Below are 19,463 nucleotides of genomic sequence, written 5' to 3' on the forward strand. Positions count from 1 at the left end.
AATCAACATCTCAAATCATCACTCTGCGTATGATTTTTCATTTTTGAGATTCAATGCTATCAATTGATGGCCTGTGATTTGATGTCTAATTGTCATTGCAGCATCTCCATTCTTAATTTGTTGGTTAGATAATTCAAACACTAATTATATTTTATAATAATATAGTACAATCGTAACATCTCCATCTTTTTCTTTTTCATCTTCTCTTTTTTATTTTATTTTTTTAAAATTTTTCTTGATTTACTCAAATTTAACATAATTTTTGAGTTCTGTAGATATTGTTCTCTGCTTCTCTTTCTTTCTGAGTTAATTATGTCGCAATCATTATGTAATTTTGGTTCATTTTTGAGTTAATTGTGTCGCAATTATTATATAATTTCGGTTCATTTATGAGTGAATTAAGCTACATTTGGACTCGTTGTCCTACTCAATTTAAAACTCTTTCTCCTCACCTTCTACAGCAATAAATAACAGCAGCAACAAAAGAATGACAGTGAGGAAAAAACACATGAAGCAGAAGGCGGAGAAGGAGGAGGAGGAACGCGAAGACAAAAAAGAAGACGACGATGACGATAACGTAAAGCCCTGTGAACATAAATGACTTGGTTGAAAGAATGATATGTGCGCGTGTAATCACATTCTTTTTAATAAGAGTGGTTTTTGTTGGTATTGAGTTTACTTAGTTGAACTTAAATGGCAATATTACTTAAATGTGTAACAGATCTGATTTTTAAAATATTATCTTAACCATTTTCTAGACCCTACTACTTAATAAAAATGCTAACTGCTACTGGTATTTTGGACAAAAAGTCTTCGAACCCAATAAATCAGCCAACGATAAATATTAAAAGAAAATATTTAAAATAAAATAAAAGCATCTAAAACTAGTTTAAAATGTGCACAACATGAAATTTTTTAGTGTTAATCTCGTGTCTCACACATGAAGTTCTTTAGTCTTATTGTGGAGGACCGGTGGATTCGCTGCTAACATCACCGTGGACATGTTATCACAGAATATAGTGAGAGCCGTTCGCAGCTTAATCTGCAACTCTTGAAGCAGGTTTTTGATCCACTCGAGCTCAACTTGGCAAGCGGCTAGGTTTCGAAACTATGCCTCCGTTGATGACCTGATAATAGTGAACTATTTTCTGCAAAACCAAAAGACCAAATTAGTTCCTAGATATACACAAAAGCCTGAGACAAATTTTCTATCCTCTAAATTTGTTGACCAGTCTGAATCAGCAAACCCATATAGCCAAAAATTACTGCACTTGTTGAACACCAAGCCAAGAGTTCTGGTACCTTGTAACCATCTAATGAGAAAACAAAAGATGATGTATAAATTGGTTGATATTACAAACCGCAAATGATATGTCTGACCTTGTCACAGTTACATATTACAAAGCTCTTACTATGGAACGAAATAGGGAAGGATCTTCAAATTTCTCTGAGCCAATGGACAAGAGTTAAAGGGAGGAGATTATAGGGGTTGGCATACTAGTGGCAGAACTCATCCCAACCTTAGAAAGTAAATTATCTATATATCTAGATTAAGAAAAATGTAGCTTATTCGGACGAGTATATTGCACTTGTATACCTAAAAAATAATGTAATTTTCCAAGATCTTTAAGTGAGAACATATTATGCAGTTTGTTAATCATCAATTGAACTTTAATAGTATCATTTCTAGTGATGATAATATCATCAACATAGCATCATATAAATAATGTAGGTTAGTCCATTCTTAATGATTAAAGAAGTATCTAACTTAGTAGTATGAAAACCAAAAGAATGGAGAGTTGAGCTGAGTTTCATAAACTATTCTCTAGGAGCATGTTTAAGACCACAGAGACTTTTATTTAATTTGTGAGTGAAACCTAATCCTGACCCCTAACAATTTCACAAAATTCTTTTTTGCCCCTTAACAAAAGCATAATCCCATTGCGACTCCTAACGATTAACTCCGTGAGACCTTCTGCCTTCTCCATTAATATCTCTGTCTAGAGCTAACAGATTTTATCTATGTAGACCGTTAAGTCAACAATTTAATCAAAAAAATCGTCCTTTTTTTTCTTTTCTTTTCTCCTTTCCTCCTCTATGCGAATCAGAATGCCACCAGGCCAACTTTCCTCTCTCCTTTTCTTCAACATCATTTTTGGTCACCATCGTCAACATCCACTACCATTATCTGTTCTCGCTGTACCAACCCACTGTCATTCTTCTTATTCTTCTACCCACTGCCACCTCCTTTCAATTGAGTAATTTTATCTGTTTAAATACTTGAATTTGGTTTGGGATATAGTCTTACGAGTTGTCATTTTCTAGATTTTGATGATTGAGTATAAATATTTAATTAAAGTATCAATTTTTATGTGAAAGAGTAGTTTGGTGATTATGGGGAGCATTAGTGTTTTAATTTATTCGATATAAGGTTCTCCACTTGAAATGTAGATTTGGGATTTAATAATGTGAAACCAAATAGAGACAAGGTAAGCTAGTGAGAGAGGGATTGTGAGGATAACGAGAAGAAAAAGAAAGAGAGGGTACCAGTGGTAGCGCTAGGATTGCCGATGGTGAACAGAGAAGTAGGGGGAGAGATATGACTTTGTGGTTTTGGTTCGGTCGAAAAAAAGAATAATGATAACAGTGCAGTGGTGCAGCGAAAACAGAGAATGGTGGTGGATGTTGATGATGATGGTGGCCAAAAATAGTGGAGAGGAGAAAGAAAAATGTAGAGAATGGTGGTAGGTGTTGGTGATGATTAGGGATTAAGTTGGGGTTATACTCCTCCTAATGACGAAAATTTTGACGGGAATGCCAGAATGTCTAGAAAAAATAATGGATAAGGGTCGTGATGAGATTATATTTTCGTTAAGGGACTGAAAAGAATTTATGAAATTGTTAGGGGTTGAGGTGAAGTTTCACTCTTTAATTTGCATACAAGGTCTAAAGTCTTGAGACTAATGCATGTAAATTTTTTAATATAAATCACCATTTAAAAAAATGTTATTAAAATCAAATTGTCTTAAAATTTAGTTTTAAGACAAAACTATATATAGTTAGAATAAGTTTTACAGCACGTGGTTGACCTTATGAATCAGTTAAATACTCTTTGAAATTCAAAATTAGGGGTGTTCATGGTACGGCCCGACTCGGTTCCGAACATTTTAGAGGTTAATTTGGTGTGATTTCATCGGGTTTAGAAACAGATAAGGGTCTTAAAAATAAACTCGGTCATTATTTCGGGTCGGGTCCGGGTCAAGGCGAACCCGACTTCACCCGACCCATGTGCGCCCTAAGGGAACTAAAAAAAATATATATGTTTTAAATAAATTTCAATAGGTTTAATTACTTTGCAGGTCCCTATAGTTTCACCGAATTTTCAATTAGGTTCCTATACTTTTTTTCTTTTCAATTGGGTCCCTGTACCTTATTTTTTTTCAATTAAGTCCCTGCCGTCAGTGTACTATTTGAGATAACAGAATATTCTTCATAAAAAAGAAATATTCTTGGCAATTAGCTGTAGAGGCTTGGTGAAGTAATCTGAATTTTTCCCTAATACCCAAATAACCCCTCGCATTTCATTCCTAAGAAAAAAAGAAACCCTAAGTTTCTCTTGTCTTCTCCGTCTCCTGCCTCCGTCGACGGCATGTGTGTCTGCCATCGACTGCAACAGACGGTTGCCGGTGTCCCCTCCGTCACCTTCTCTCTGCGCTGGGCCGTTGTGCGTTGTTGTTGTCAGAGGTCTTCTCCACGGTTTGTCCGGCCAAGGCGTCTTCGTTCCGTTGCGGTGAAGGCCCTCGCCTGGAGTCACCATGCCGCACGTTGCCGAGCCTCTGACCACGCTTCTGCTCCATCTCCCTGCAGTCGAAGTTTCGGCAAGTAAGTGACAAAGAAAAAAACCTATTTTTTCAGTATTAAAAGTTGATATTTATGTTATTTTTTAAAAAAAAATATGGCATTGTTTGACTGTTGTTGCTGTGATGGTGGTGCTTTAAATAGATTCTACTTCTATTTTTATTAAATGGATTTTGCTTTCAATGGGAGATTTGTGAAAGTGTAATGTATGCTGATGGTTTCAACTTATGAAAGTTTGAACCTTTTTTTCAAATTATGTGATTGAATGGAGGTACTATGGCATTGAATGATGAATTTTGTTTATTCTTGAATGTTGATTGTTGTGGCTGTGCTGATGTTGCTTTAAATGGATTATGTTTCTGTTTTTAATACCTGTAGGGATGAGGGACTCAGATTTTACCATAGACATACACCATGGTGGCAAGTTTCATGATTTAGGAAACGGGCTAGAATATTTGGGGGGAAAGGTGTTGGAAGATATGCATTATGAACTCGATGAATGGAGTTTGCAAGAAATAGTTAGTAAGTTGCAAAAGTTAGGGTACAAAGGGAATGCCAGGATCTGATACTGTGAACCAGGCTGTCAATTGAGCTCGGGTCTCAGAGAGTTGATGAGTGATGGAGATGCCATGAGAATGGGTAGGTTATTAGTGTCGCAAACTGTTAAGCATTGCTCGGTGTATGTTGTTGATGGTTGTAGGGAAGGTAACGGTGTTGAGATATGTTCGAATGATAAGGACTATGTGCCAACTGAAGCTGATTACAATGAGAGTGGTTTCGTAGAAGTAGAGGTTGAATGTGAATCAGAAGCGTCTAGTGAGGAGGATGGATTTGATGACAGTGCAGACGATGGAGACCACGAGGATCATTTTGGGTTTGACGTTGAAGATGGAAATGATGGTGGAGTTGGAAATGCTTTTGGGGGATTTGATGGCCCTTTAAATGAACATGACAATGCTCAAACTGGTAGTGTTGATGCTGCTGTGAATGACGCCACCGTTAGGGATGATGTTGAGGTCAGAGAGATTTTCGAGAGTTATGAACTTATAAATAGATTATAAATCTCTCTTGTAAATAGACTATAAGATGATTATCAATTGATTATGCTGTGTTATAAATCTCTCTTGTAAATGGATTATAAATTCATTGAAAAAAGAGCTGAATATCCATGTTGCAATCTGCTGTTTACCTGATTTCAGAACCTGGTCTTGCTGCTGCCGCCAACGGAGAAGATCTGAATGCTGCTGACATTGTGCCTACTGTTGCGCCTGCTGCTGCTGCTGCTGCTAATCTTGCAGCTGCTGTTGACACTGATCCTGCTGTCGACAACAGATCCGATGTGAATATCTGTAGATCTGAGCGAATAAGGAAAACATGGGTAGCAGGGGAAGAGGAAGGGGCAGGGGAAGAGGAAGGGGCAGGGGAAGGGGTAGAGGAAGGGGTACAGCTGCATCTTCACAACCACTCCCCACCACACCTGCATCTTCCCAATAGCTACTGTTGCGCCTGCTGCTGCTGCTGCTGATCTTGCAGCTGCTGTTGACACTGATCCTGCTGCCGACAACAGATCCGATGTGAATATCTGTAGATCTAAGCGAATAAGAGAAACATGGGTAGCAGGGGAAGAGGAAGGGGCAGGGGAAGGGGTAGAGGAAGGGGTACAGCTGCATCTTCACAACCACTCCCCACCACACCTGCATCTTCCCAATAGCTACCCACCACACCTGCTGTTGCTGCCTCTACTCAACCACCTCCTATACTTGCAACTTCAGCTTCTCAGGCTCCAACCACATCCACCGGTGCAGTGGCTCTAACCACAGCCACCTCACAACAAGCCTTACCTCTTGAAGGGCCAGCCTCCCAGCCTCTCCTAGCTGTGGCAAGTGCAAAATCTCACCAAGCACCTAGAGCATCTTCTCAACCTTTACCAAAGACAAAGGTGTTTGGTGTGAGGAGAAGTTGGCGGCTGAAGTTAGGAGTGATGAAGCAAAAAGGGGCACCTAGTCTATATATAGACCTAAGTGATGACTGAAGTCTCTTTATATTTATAGTTAGGGTTGTTGGGATTGCTGTTAAATAGTATATTTTGTGATGAATTGTGTCTATGTGGCCACTGTTTATTATGTGGATAGGACCACTATTTTGATATTTTGTAATCAGGTTGGACCACTTTTAATTGTTGCACTTCTTGGATCTTTATTTTGGATTAGCTATATGTGGTATATTATATGACCACTTATGTTATGATATTTTGTGTAAGTATGGTTTATAAGAACACTTAATGAAAATATATGTAGCATATTTTCTGGCCACTTCTTGCTGCAAGTTGTTGTCACTTGTGAAAATTTAAATATTCACATTGATAAAATTGCTTCCCAACTATCATTTGTTATACACAAAAAATACATCAAAGTGCAAAATTGATTTAAACTAAACATAATTAACTTTAATTGGATTGAAGCTATACAATCTCTTATATTACAACTTCATAGTACAGATAACTCTAAACTCTTGCAAACCACATTCTAATTATTAAGATTAGCAAAAACATAAATAGCATATATTGCATTTTACATTGAATTTTCATATTGTCATCCAACCTCCCAACTTGTTCTTGAAGAATATTCAACTCATCACATAATCTACCCACACAAGTATCTATTTCTTTGGCTTCAACAATTAATCTCTCCATCTCCATGTTTAGCCTCTCTATCTTTCTTTCTTGTGCATCCAATTTCAACATTTCAGCTTCCAACTTAGCAGAATTTTGTGTTCCAACAACTCCAACAGCAGCAGCAGCAGACACGTTACTTCTTGCACCAACTTCATCAACCCACTCAAAAAATTTGCATCTTCTGTTAGGACAAGAAATAAATCTTCTATTAGGATTCTTTGTTGTTCCTGAAATTTGAAGACTCAGAGTGTCACCACAAAAACAGTGAACCCGCCTTTCTTTTTCCTTTGGACACCCATTCTTTGCACCGTCATCAACCTCAATCCAATCAAAATCATCAATCCACTCAAAAAAGTTGCATTTTAGTATCTTCCCACAAGTAACATACCTCCTACCATGGTCAGAAACGGTTGAGGAACAGTGGACGGTTACTGCCTATCCACAGAAACACAGGTGTCTTCTTTCCTTCGAGTACGAGCTCCTAGAAACACAGCTTTCTGAAGAGAGAATGAATGAGGTTTCTTGACTATGAGCCATAAATTTGGAGAAGAAGAGAAACCTCAAAACTGCAACGAGAGTGTTTATAGGGAGAAGTCAGGGGTAAATATGTCATTCCACAGCTCACTAACATTTTTTTAATGTCAAACATTAACAGGGACTTAATTGAAAAAAAAAAGGTATAAGGACCAATTGAAAAGAAAAAAAAGTATAGGGACCTAATTGAAAATTCGGTGAAACTATAGGGACCTACAGAGTAATTAAACAATTTCAATATTATGTTATATTGATTATAAGCTTATTGTTTTATTTTTAATCACACTTGTTGAATTAGAAAATAAATCAAAGAAGCATCAAATTAGAATTTAGAGATAAATTCAAGTTCAAATATGGATATCAACTTTTCGGTAACAATTTTTTTTTTATAAATAAGGGCATCATAAATAAGTTTCTTTATACATAAATTTCTTTATAAATTATTGTTAAAACTTTAAAGACTCGATTTTCATCCGATTTGGACTGGTATAATTGTGGCTCGAAAATGTTTAGATTTCATCAGATCTAAAATTGGGTTAAGATCTAAAAAATAGATCCAATATATATTTAAAACCGATCTGAATCAGAACAAATTCAATTTCACCCAACCCATAAACATCCATATTCAAAACCATGTGACTGATGGAACCCTTTTGCAGCAAGTCTAACTTTAAACCTTTGAATACTATTATTAGAATTTTTTTTTTTCATAGCAACTATTCTTGATCTTTGTGTATTTGCTATCCTTTACACAATCCATCTAATACATGACCAAGCTTAACACATCATATAGAACAGACAAATATTTTTGGGTAATTAATATTATGGATTCATCAAGATTTTTCCACAACTACAAGATTTTTGGGTCATTAATATAAAATAGGAACATAAACTATTGAACATTTTTTACACTATGAAATTACTATTGAGAGTAACATTAATAATGACTATAAACATATAAACCATGTAACTGGTGTACCATTGTTTCAATTCAGAACCCTACAAATATATATATATATACTCTTTCCACACTAAAGAACTGGCTGACGGCGGCGGATAGAGAGGGATGACTGATGGCTAATGGTGGGCGGATAAAATATAAATGTGGTATTGGGAGGAAGAAAAAGAAGGGAGAAGGATCAAAATATTCGAAAAAGAAAATAGAAATAATTTGGTTTATTTGTTTATTTCGCGCTTAATCTTGCATATTCACTGTGTTTTCGTGTAAGGAATCAAATAATAGAGCATGTGTCTAAGCATTTCCCGGTCATCAGGTCATACCGTCATACTAATTGATGAGAAGTACCTTTTCTTTATCCAACTTTGCTTTTTTTTTTTTAATTTTATTTTTATTTTTATATTCATAATAATATTTTTTTGAGAAATGCTATAGTAAAAAGTGTTTTTCAATAAAAGTATTTTCAGAACACATTATGAGTCCACACAATTAAAACCATTTATGTCTAAGTTGATTTCGGACTCTCAATCTAATTTCATCCCTAGAAGAATTAGTGTAAACAATGGCATTATTATTCAGAAAGTAGTTCATTCTACAAGAAGCAAGAAAGGAAAAAGAGACATGATTATTAAAGTAATCTCAAAAAAGCTTACGACAAACTTAAATGAAGTTTTATTCTTGATTCGCTAAAAGATGCAAACTTCCCCCTCCCCCGCGCAGATCATTAGCCTCATCGGATGCTACATATCTACTTCTTCCATTTATGTTCTTTGGAATGGTTTTTTTTGGAGGCGGCTTTCAACCCATTGCGAAGAATTTGTTAGGGAGATTCTCTATGCCCTTATTTATTTGTTATTTACATTCAAAGATTGTCTTAGTAAATTAAAAAGCTTATTAATGATAACAAGTGGAAACTTATTAGCTTTTTAAAAATGGTCCTAATTTGACTCACTTATATTTTGCGGATGATCTGATTCTTTTTTCTAAAGTAGACAACACTCAAGTTAAGGTGATCAAGGAGGCTCTTGAAAACCTTTTGTAGAAGTTATAGTCAAAGCATACGTTATGGCAAATCTTGTGCATTTTTCTCCAACAACATCCATCATTCGATCAAGAATGAGTTGAGTATCAACCTGAAAATTTTCCTAACTTCTAATTTGGGGAAATATCTAGGTGTCTCTCATTCATGATCACTATAGCCAACATCAGTTCCACTTTATCCTGGATAGAATGATGAAGAAACTGAATAGTTGGAACAACAATACCCTCTCTCGTCGGAATATGTACCTTGGCGCACTCTTCTTTCTTATATTCTTAGTTATGCTATGCAAATTATGAAAATTTCGGTGGCTTTTTTCTTATGAATCTTGCTTGGGGACTTATTAATAATAAAAAGACTCTTTGGGTTAGGGTACTTCGAAGTAAGTATGGATGTGAAGAAGATTCTATCCTTAAAGTCAGATAAAAAAACTAGCAGCTCTAATGCTTAATTGTGAAGGTTTGGAATGATTTCAAAGCCCATCTTATTTGGCGTATTGGCAAAGGAAATGAGGTTGCCTTTTGGGCTGATCACTGGATTTCGAGTATTCCTAAGCTTAGTGATTTAGCATTAGATGACATTCACCTCTTATTAAATGATAAGGTAGCAGATTATGCTAATTCGGATGACAATTGGAGATCTAATATTTTCAACGAGATTCTACTTGGTGATATTGTTAACATGATGAGAATTATCAAAACCCCCAAAGGGAGCTAGGAGAAGATGTTGTTTATTGGCTTCCCTCTTCTACATCAAGCTAGCCACCAACCTAGTTCTAATTCTAGTTTCTCTTTTACCAAGGTCTGGAAGCTATAATTTCCTCAAAGACTAGGAGCCATCATTTGGCTGCTTGCTTAAAATGCTGTTTTGACTAATGAAAATAGAGCGAAAAAGAGACTTATCGACGTTGCTGATTGCCCCAGATGTCAGAACTCCACTAAAACCTTGCTCTATGTTATGCATGACTGTCCCTTCATCAGCAAAATTTGGAAAGAAAATCTTTGGAGTCTTCGCAAGAGAAATAATGGAACTAGTTGGCTTTTTCTTTTTATTACTAACTGTAACTTCTAACAAACTCACTCCAATCTAGACAGTTTGTTCAATCGAGCTACTTACCTGACTAGGAATTACGAAGACTCGAAGAGTGTCTCTATATTTTGAAAGCAGGTCGTGCAACGATTAGCACGAAAGAGAGGATTTCATTGGATGGGAACCCCCTTAGGGACTGGTCCAAGTTGAACGTTGATGGATTTGTCTCCCTTCCGTCGAGTGCGACAAGCTGTGGTGGTCTGATCCGTGATAACCAGGGTAGGGTCACTGCGGGGTTCATGCTAAATCTGGAAAAATGCTCGATTACCTTGGCCGAAATTTGAGGGTAGTATGTGGCCATTAAATTAGCTTTCGATTTGGTATTAAAAAACTCTTAGTTGAAACGAACTCTCTCTGTGTTTTTTGTTTTGTGCAGAACCAGTCTTGTGAGCGAGGTGCGAGCTCCTCCTTGCTTCCAGCCTTCAAAGTGCTCCTTGCTCAATCTCGGGATGTCCGCATAGCTCACATCTGTAGATAAAGAAATGTCTGTGCTGATTTACTCGCTAAGAAGGCACAGTCGCTGCCGATTGGTCTCTCTTGCTTCTCATCCCCTCCAGCTTTTCTCTCTGTTGCTCTCATGGCAGATGCTGCTGGAGTCAAGCTCCCTAGGATGATTCTTCTATAATTTTTGCTTTGCTTTTGGACAGTTGGTCCCGTTGCATATAAAAAAAAAAAAAATAATAAAAAATTAAGAAATATCCAGAGCCAACGTGTCGAAGACAATGTTCTTAAAACCGGTTCGAACTGGCCGGTCGAACTCTGAATCGGACGCAGAAGCGGTTCGGATAATAAGAAAAACCACAGAATTTGAAAATCGGTGTTGAACCGACGAACCGGTCGGTTACCGGTCGGTCGAACCGAATCGGAACCCGGCCGATTTTTTAATCTTGCAGCAAAACGCCGCCGTTTTGTGTTTTGGGAACCCTAATTCCCTTTTTCCCTTCGCAGCTCCCACTTTCGTCCAGCACTCCAGTTGCTCTGCACTCCATCGTCCCACAGAAGAGTGAAGACAGAGCAACACCCACGACTCCACGAGGCCGCCATGACCCACCACAGTTCAGCAAGGGTCAGACTTCAGAGAGAGTGAGACTGTGAGAGACATAGAGAACGCCTGAAGCCCTCAACGCACTCACCTCCGTCGCGCCTTCAGCACCGTCACGCCGTTAGCAGCGTCGCGCCGTCAGCTCCGTGGCGCCGTTGGGTCCGTCGCGCCTTCAGATACCTTGCGCAGTCAGCATCGTCCGCCGTCAGCTCCATCGCGCCCTCAGCCACTTCGCATGTCACCTCCGTCGAGCTCTGCCTCTGAGAAAGCAATAGAGAAGCGTTGAAGCGTTGAAAAAATTAAAGCCTGAAGTCCTTCGAGCTATGAGAGAAAGCAATAGATTTCCTCATTTTCAGGTAATTTTTAATTTAGTGATTCTGATTCTGATGAACTGAACTTTGATGAACTTAACTCTGATTCTGATACTGATTCTGATGAAAAAAAAATTATAGAGAATCCTGAGTGCTTTTTTTCTGAAAATTATAGAGAATCACCTGATGTCATGCGAGCTTTACTTGATCTTGTTACATTGCATTGCAAGGTTAATAATTTAGATTCAGTTGAGGCAATGAAAGAAATACACCTATATAGAGATCGAAAGGAAAGTTTTGATAGGCCTGAAGCTGTTCCAGCTGCAAAAAAACTTCAACCTGGTAATAATATCTGTTTGATAATAAGCTTTAGTTATTTACTTATTTTATGTTTTGGTTTCCTTAATTTGATAACTAATACTTGAGATATGGGATTGTAATTTGTAGATGAATGGTGGAGGTTGTTTGGTAGTTCTGCTCCATGTTTACAAAAAATTGTAGTTCGCATTCTTAGCCAAGCATATGCTTCTTCAGGGTGTGAAAGGAATTGGAGTCTTTTTTATCAAATTCATACAACAAGAAGGAATAGATTGGAGCATGATAGGCTAAATGATATTGTGTATGTTACATATAATTTGCGTCTTAAATCCAGGTAATCTATATTTCATCCTTTCATTTCATATCATTAGATTTTGTATAGCTAATATACTAGGCTTATCATCTATTGTATTTAATTTGTTAGGAATGAAAGAAAAAAAAGAAAGCAAAAGTCGCAATATGATCCAATCGATATTGAAACTATTGATAAGGTTGATTGTTGGGTGACGGAAGAGGTTGTTGAAAAAGAGCCTGATCTTCCAAGTAATATTGAAGACTTGCTTCGTGAGTATTATAGTTTATTGATCAGACAATAAATTACAATAGCTTTTATCTTTAATTTATTGATAATGTGTTATATTTTCTTAGATGAGATTGATGCTGATTTAGATCAAGGTGGTAGTGGTGGTAGTACTAGTACATTTTATGCTGCACCACTTGCTTTTTCTGGTCCAAGTAGTGGAAATGAAGGTGATGAAATCAATGAGGCAAATCTGCAGTAAATTATGGAGGATTTTGATGATTGATGACAAACTTGGATCATTTTGATGCTGCTATGTTATGTTTGATTGGTTGTTTGTTGACTTTTGAACTTTGAAATTATATTTGAATGAGATTATAACATTTGGTTTATGTAGTACTTTTAATTTGAATGATATTTTAAAATTTAGATTAGACTATAATTATATTTTCATGTGCTTATTTATATTTTATTTATTATTTTATTATAAAACGATTTTTACGGTTCAATCACGGTCAAATCGGTTGAACCTATGAACCAGTAAACCAGTGCCTAGAACGGTTCGATGACCGGTTCGGTTTTCAGAACCTTGGTTGAAGATGCATCAACATTTGATCATAATTTATTTGTTTGTATTCATATATAACTAGTGTATAATCCTGCCATAATAAAATATATATATATATATATATGAAGTAATTTTATTAAAGAATTAAACAAAAATATATAATAATAATTATTATAAATAATTTATAAATTTATAATTACAATCAAATTTTAATAATTTTTAATGATAAAAAAATAACTAATATTTGTCTCAACTAATTTAAGTTGGTTGAGTGTTATCTTCGTCAATTAAGGAGTTTAAATTTTGTTTTTTGTGTGTAACAACTTATTCGCTAGCGACAGATATTATAAAAAAAATTAGCATATGACTTTAAAATAAATTTATTTTTATTAAAATTTATCTAAAATAATTTTATTTGTTGATATTATATTTATTTTTAAAATCGAAATAATATGATCAACGTTATTACTTTATTAAAACTTCACATTTTATGACATAATGTTTAAGGTTTCAAAGTTATAGACTTACGCCATTGCAAAAATTATTGAATTAGTTCATATTTTTTGGTACCATTACTAAAATATCATTATTAAATATTAATTCGTGTAAAAAAAATATAACAAATTTTATTATTCAATAATTTATTTTATTAAAAAAATAAATTATTATTCACTATAGTAAATACATTTTTTTCTAATTTCTTATCCACAATTACAATACAATATTAATCTCCAGCAGTTAAATCTTTATTATTTAGTCAACTTTAATTATTAGATCGGTTCCGTTAAGTAGACAATAGAATTTAGGTTTAATTACTCTGTTGGTCCCTATAATTTGACAAAATTTTTAACTAGGTTCCTATACTTTTTTTCTTTTTAATTGAGTCTTTGCATCAATTTTTTTTTTAATTGGGTCCTTACACTTTTTTTCTTTTATTTAGGTTCCTATACTAATTTTTTTTTAGTTAGGTCCCTATAAAATTAAGCCAATTACTATTATGTGGGATTTAATTAAAAAAAAAATATAAAGGCCTAATTAAAAATTTCACAAAACCATAAGAACCAACAGAATAATTAAACCTAAAATATATGAATAATGAATTTAAATTTTGACCCACTAAAAATTAAAAAAAAAAACACTCCACAAAAAATAGATAACAAAAAATACTAATACTTACTTTCAAAAAATTTAACCATACAATTTCTTCTCTACTTTATCGCTGCTGCTTCTTCTCCCGTCCACCCTCTTTCACGTTGCAACGCCATTGCCAACATCCTCACCGGCGCGTCTCTCTTTGTCGCCGGTAGTCATCATTGCTGTCGAGCATCTTACGGTTGTTGCTGTGTCATCAACTAGCTCTCGTCAGCGTCTCTCTCCCTCTTCGGTCGTCATCCTGGCCGTCCAGTCTTACAGTATTATAGATAGATATCTAATTAATGAGAAATTTAATGCGTACGCGATACGTTAAATGTTGTGGTCAATCCATAATATGTCGGATGGTAATTTTATTAGGTATGTGAATGAATATTTTCATACTAAAATGGATGTTTAATTTATTGGAATTGAATTTATGTATTTAACAATTAAGATATGTCAGATATTCAATTCACTTGGTATAGGGATGATTATTTTAAGGTAAAATTTCAGATGCAGTCGACTTTACGTGAAGTTGATAATCGAGAACCGTTAGATGATTTGACTGATTTGACTAAATTTTCATCCAACAGCTCTCGACTATCAACTTCACGTAAAAGCACCTGAGTTTTCACCTTATTTTAATTCTTAAATGGATGATTATTTGATTAGGTTGCATTTATATTAGTAAGAGACAATGTAATCCATTTTTGAGTATAATTCATTTACACTAACAAAATAGAACTTCCACTCCTGCGTCTGCACAGACTGCAAAGAGACAATGACAGTGTCGGTGGATGCGGAAGCATGCACAGACAACAATATTTTGACTGCGTCTGAACGATGTTAACAAAAAACGACGATGTTTTGATGTTTTGGAATGATTATCTCTGACACTGATAAAAATTTTTGAGTGTGAATTAAAGATCGACAACAACAAATTTTAGATATAGACTAAAAACTGAGAGATTATAATAAAATTAAAAAAATTATATGTAATATATATGAATAAGTTTAATTGTTAATTTTAATTTTTAAATTTTAAAATATAAAATTAATTAATTAATTAAAAATCTTATTTAAATTTTAAATTTATCTTTCTTTTTAAATTCATTATTCACATTATTCATCATTTTCATTATTTAGTGTCTAAGAGTACTTTCTCTAATTATTAATACATCATGATATCAAAAAGGTAGTGCTCAGAGGCACATATCCTCGACATGACTGAATACAAGTGGGCCTTACTATATGGAGAATTTTATATATAGATATAATATTCGAAATTCTAAATGATTGGACAGAGATATATAATTTATCTTCTTCATCAATTGAAGACTTATAGACATTAACCGTACCTGTTTTCTTGCCTTCTGAGGACATGGGAAGGATAAAATTACGACGTTGTTTACATCGTCATCATCATCATTTGGCTCTCCACAACTAATATATATATATATATATATATATATATATATATATATATATATATATATATATATATTGTTATTGACGAACGATGATGTGGGAAGTGGGCGTAATAGTCGATTAGTAGTCTTCTCAAATTTTTGTTTGCTATTTGCTATGCCACCTCTAGTTGTTCCACTTGTTAGTTGTTATTTTGTTAATGGATATATGAAGCATGGAAATTATCAGAAAGCATATATAGATTTACAGCGAAGCTCTAACGAAGTGGTCAAGTTAAATATCCTCAGCACGACTTAATTTATAGTTTGTATAATTGGAAAATCAAATTTCTATGATTAATAAACAAATAAATTAATTAAATACAATCTATATAAGGATATTGATATACGTTGGATTGCACAGCTAGCTAGCTAGCACACGTTGTGGGTATATATATTATATATAGGCAAAGGAAAAGTATAAATCACTATCAGAACCAAATTTGAAAACTCACTCATTAAGTGCAATACAAGAAACCAAACTGCGGGGAAAGCTAAGCCCTTTTTCTTCTTCCCCAGCTCATCAAAGCAATTAATTAAATTCAAACATAATAAGGTATATATATCATGGCTGGGCTATCAATTGGTTAGAGTAAAGAAGCATAAATAGATGGTTCCCATCCACCAATTTTCATATAGAATTTTGTTTTACAAGAATAATATATATAGAGATGTTTAATCTATGTTTTAGTAACCCAGGCTTACAAGAAACGAAGAAAGAAAGAAAAAATCAATCATTAGTTAATTAATTCTATTCGATTTCAGTTTTGATGATGAGGAGGAGAGTACTCACAGACAACCTCAGTTTGCACTTCCCTGCGGTGGAAGTTGCGGTGGCAGCCACAAGCAGCACACGTGAGAGCGCCGTTGGTTCCTTCCCCTGCACTGGCCATGAACTCCCTGCACCCATCCACCGCGTACCCTCCGATATTGGCCGCGTGATTCTTCTGGCACTCCCCGTACCTTACGTTCCTTATCACCGTCGACGAAGTCTTCACCGCCACCTGTCTCTTCTTCATCCTTCTCGATCGATCTCTGATCTCTTCTTCAAAATGAAAAAACCTATGCGTCTATATATACGTACAGATGTCTCAGACTTAACAATCAGTTATCGATTTCAGATTTTCACCCACAAGAATTAGATGATGGCTACACGCGCACACACATACATATTTGGTGGTATAATTCTATAGGTCTATCTATATATAGGTCAATGCTCCTGGGGTTGGCTAACCCTAACCCTAGTAGTGTGTGGCTTTCTTATTATTTTATTTGCTGAAATATGCAGGAGCAAGGAGTAAGATATATGTGGAAGTAGAAATTATTAATCAAGATGGATGATGTTTCGCAGCCTTATTTTACCTACTTTTTGGGTGGTCATTTAGGTCAAAGCAATGACTATGAGTGAGGCATAGGAACACCTCTAATTTAGTCTCACTAACCATTATTATTGCTTCATAAGCCAATGAAGGAAGAACGCGTGCGTCAACAAACTAGTGGGATTGGAATGGTGGTGGGGTTTCTTTCTTCTCTTTCTTGCCACATACAGGAAGGTGTTGAATGAAGATCAGAAGAAGTAGGTTTACACACACACAACCAATAAAAATGATCTAGCTATATCATCCCCTTTTCCTCTTGGAAGTATAATAAGAAAAAGAGATTGTGGATCCCTCTAATGCTAGAACGGGACAAAAACTTCAAAGCAGCGTATTAAGAAACGCTGGTCCTTTGCACTATAACCTACCTCACATTATACAACCCTACAACATTACTTGTCTTTCAGAAGTGATAGCTCACCTGTATATCATTTGATTGATTGATTATTTCAACCAAAAAAATTCGCATTCGATAGAGGAAAGAAATACAAACGAATAAGATTAGCTCTATATATATATGTACACGTACATGGGGTAGTAATAATAATGTGAATTAAGTAATCAGAGGCCAGGAGAGTGTTTGCTACCTTTTAATCTGGTCAAACTGATTGATTAAAATATTTAAGCATGGTTACCAACCAAAGGGTAGATGCTGATTTTATATCTGAAATGGGTCCAATCTGATACTCAAAAGGCAGGTTGCTGTGGCCCTTGCAACTGTGACAACAACTCTTGTCTAAATTTAATTACCTAAGATTCTAATAATTATTATAGGAGCATTCCCCACACGCTCTCATATCAATGAGAACCCTGGACCCTTCCACTACTCTCCTTAGCTTTGATCAAATCCGGCACAATCATAACTTTTCAATATTTCAACATCAAATATATATATATATATATATATATATATGCAACCATTATTTACTTATTTATATAAATATGAAAATGTGATTCTTTTTTTCATCTTTATGTACTGTTCAGAAGAGAAATGACCTAGTGATGATGATAATAATAAAAACCCCGACGATTTCCCATCTAGAAAAAATGTGAGACATGTGTGATTCTGTAGTTGATATATATTTTGTTTTTGACGGTTTGGAAACACAGGAGCGAGACAAGAAAACAGAAAGACAGATTAGAGTAAAGAAGGAAAGGCACGCAGCCGTTATAATCTACACTGCATTATTACGAAAAGATATCCCATTATAATTAGTGCTGGCCCATATGGGAATGGGTATGCAGTGGAATTAGAATGAAGAAAATAGAAATCAATTTGCAGTGCCACAGACAAGTTTAATTTATTCGACCGTGAAATAATTAAAAGTCAAGATATTATTCATCCTAATCATGTTTTTTTTAAACTAAAATTAACTATCAGTCACAAAAAAAAAAACTAAAATTGACTATCAAAATTAATTATTAAGATAAAATATTTATTTAAAAATAAAATATATATTAAAAATAAATTAAATTATATATATATGGTGAATAATTTTAATGTATAAATATTTTTTTTATTCATTCGATCCACTTAATTTATAGCATGAGCAATACATGCAGAAGCAAATAAAGCATGATGAGGAACCTCCACCTCCACCCTCACCTCCACCACCAACGCCATATATCATCAAGATTCAAGAAACTAGCTAGAAAAGGGACAAGAACACAAATTGGAATGGGGCATTAACATGTGCACATTTGACTAATTGACAAAGGACAAGGACGACACTTGGTTCTAGCTAGCTTGTCACTGCTCACACACACACACACACACACACATATATATATATATATATATATATATATATATATATAATACCTAATTTAATTTGTTCATGAGAATCTTAATTTTTCTCTAAAATTTTAATAACCATTATTTAGTCTCTAAATTTAATAAATGTAGCTAATGTTAATTTTTAGAACAACTTTCAATATACAGACATTAATGAATTACTGATATGAGTAATTGAATATTATGTTAAACTCTGTAAAATGATATTATTTTGATTTTGATACTCAAACAATCCAAAAATATCATGAATAGTGTTTATTGAATATTTTCTTCCCTTAACAAGTGATAAGATGTCATTTTCTTATATTTAAACACCAAAACTAAAATAATATTGCTTTATATGTTGCTATCTATGTCCGTACTCTATTAATATTTGTGTATCGAAAATTATTTTAAAAACTAATGTGAATCAAATTTGTAAAATTTAAAAATTAAATAAATACAATTAAAATTTTAAAGACTAAATTAAAATTTATCTATAAGATCAATCACTAAATTGAATATTATTTCATATAGCATATATCATTCACATAATTAATTAATAAATAAATACACATATATATACACTAAACACTATTTTACTTTCATCATTTGGTTGATTGATTGATTCCAATCTGGAGAAGCATATATAGTATATAACTGTCTCTGCCATTGTCAAATGTCAACAATTTGGTTCTATTCCAGTATTTGTCTGCTCCAACCAGCAATGTTAATATGCAAGGAAGTGGAAGATAAAAAGATATTGAAATAATAATTAAATACTCAATTGTATTATCTTCCT

The 19,463-nt window shown here is 34.5% G+C and overlaps 1 protein-coding gene and 1 long non-coding RNA gene across 2 annotated transcripts; one reads left to right on the forward strand and one right to left on the reverse strand.

Annotated features, from left to right (window-relative positions):
* Nucleotides 1–11,955: 11,955 nt before the first annotated feature.
* On the forward strand, nt 11,956–13,039 carry LOC114924388 (uncharacterized). Its single transcript, XR_003811550.2, has 3 exons — nt 11,956–12,157; nt 12,248–12,387; nt 12,472–13,039. It is a non-coding gene; the product is annotated as an uncharacterized lncRNA (long non-coding RNA).
* A 2,841-nt stretch (nt 13,040–15,880) lies between these two features.
* On the reverse strand, nt 15,881–17,352 carry LOC112708251 (mini zinc finger protein 3-like). Its single transcript, XM_025760429.3, has one exon. The coding sequence runs from the start codon at nt 16,528–16,530 to the stop codon at nt 16,273–16,275; it is 258 nt and encodes an 85-aa protein (XP_025616214.1). The 5' UTR covers nt 16,531–17,352; the 3' UTR covers nt 15,881–16,272.
* Nucleotides 17,353–19,463: the final 2,111 nt, after the last annotated feature.

The sequence above is a fragment of the Arachis hypogaea genome, chromosome 8 (assembly GCF_003086295.3).
Source record: "Arachis hypogaea cultivar Tifrunner chromosome 8, arahy.Tifrunner.gnm2.J5K5, whole genome shotgun sequence".
In the NCBI taxonomy this organism is placed as follows: Eukaryota; Viridiplantae; Streptophyta; class Magnoliopsida; order Fabales; family Fabaceae; genus Arachis; species Arachis hypogaea.

Coding starts and splice junctions, on each gene's coding strand:
- LOC112708251 (XM_025760429.3), bottom strand. CDS start 16,530: ATGAAGAAGAGACAGGTGGCGGTGAAGACTTCGTCGACGGTGATAAGG.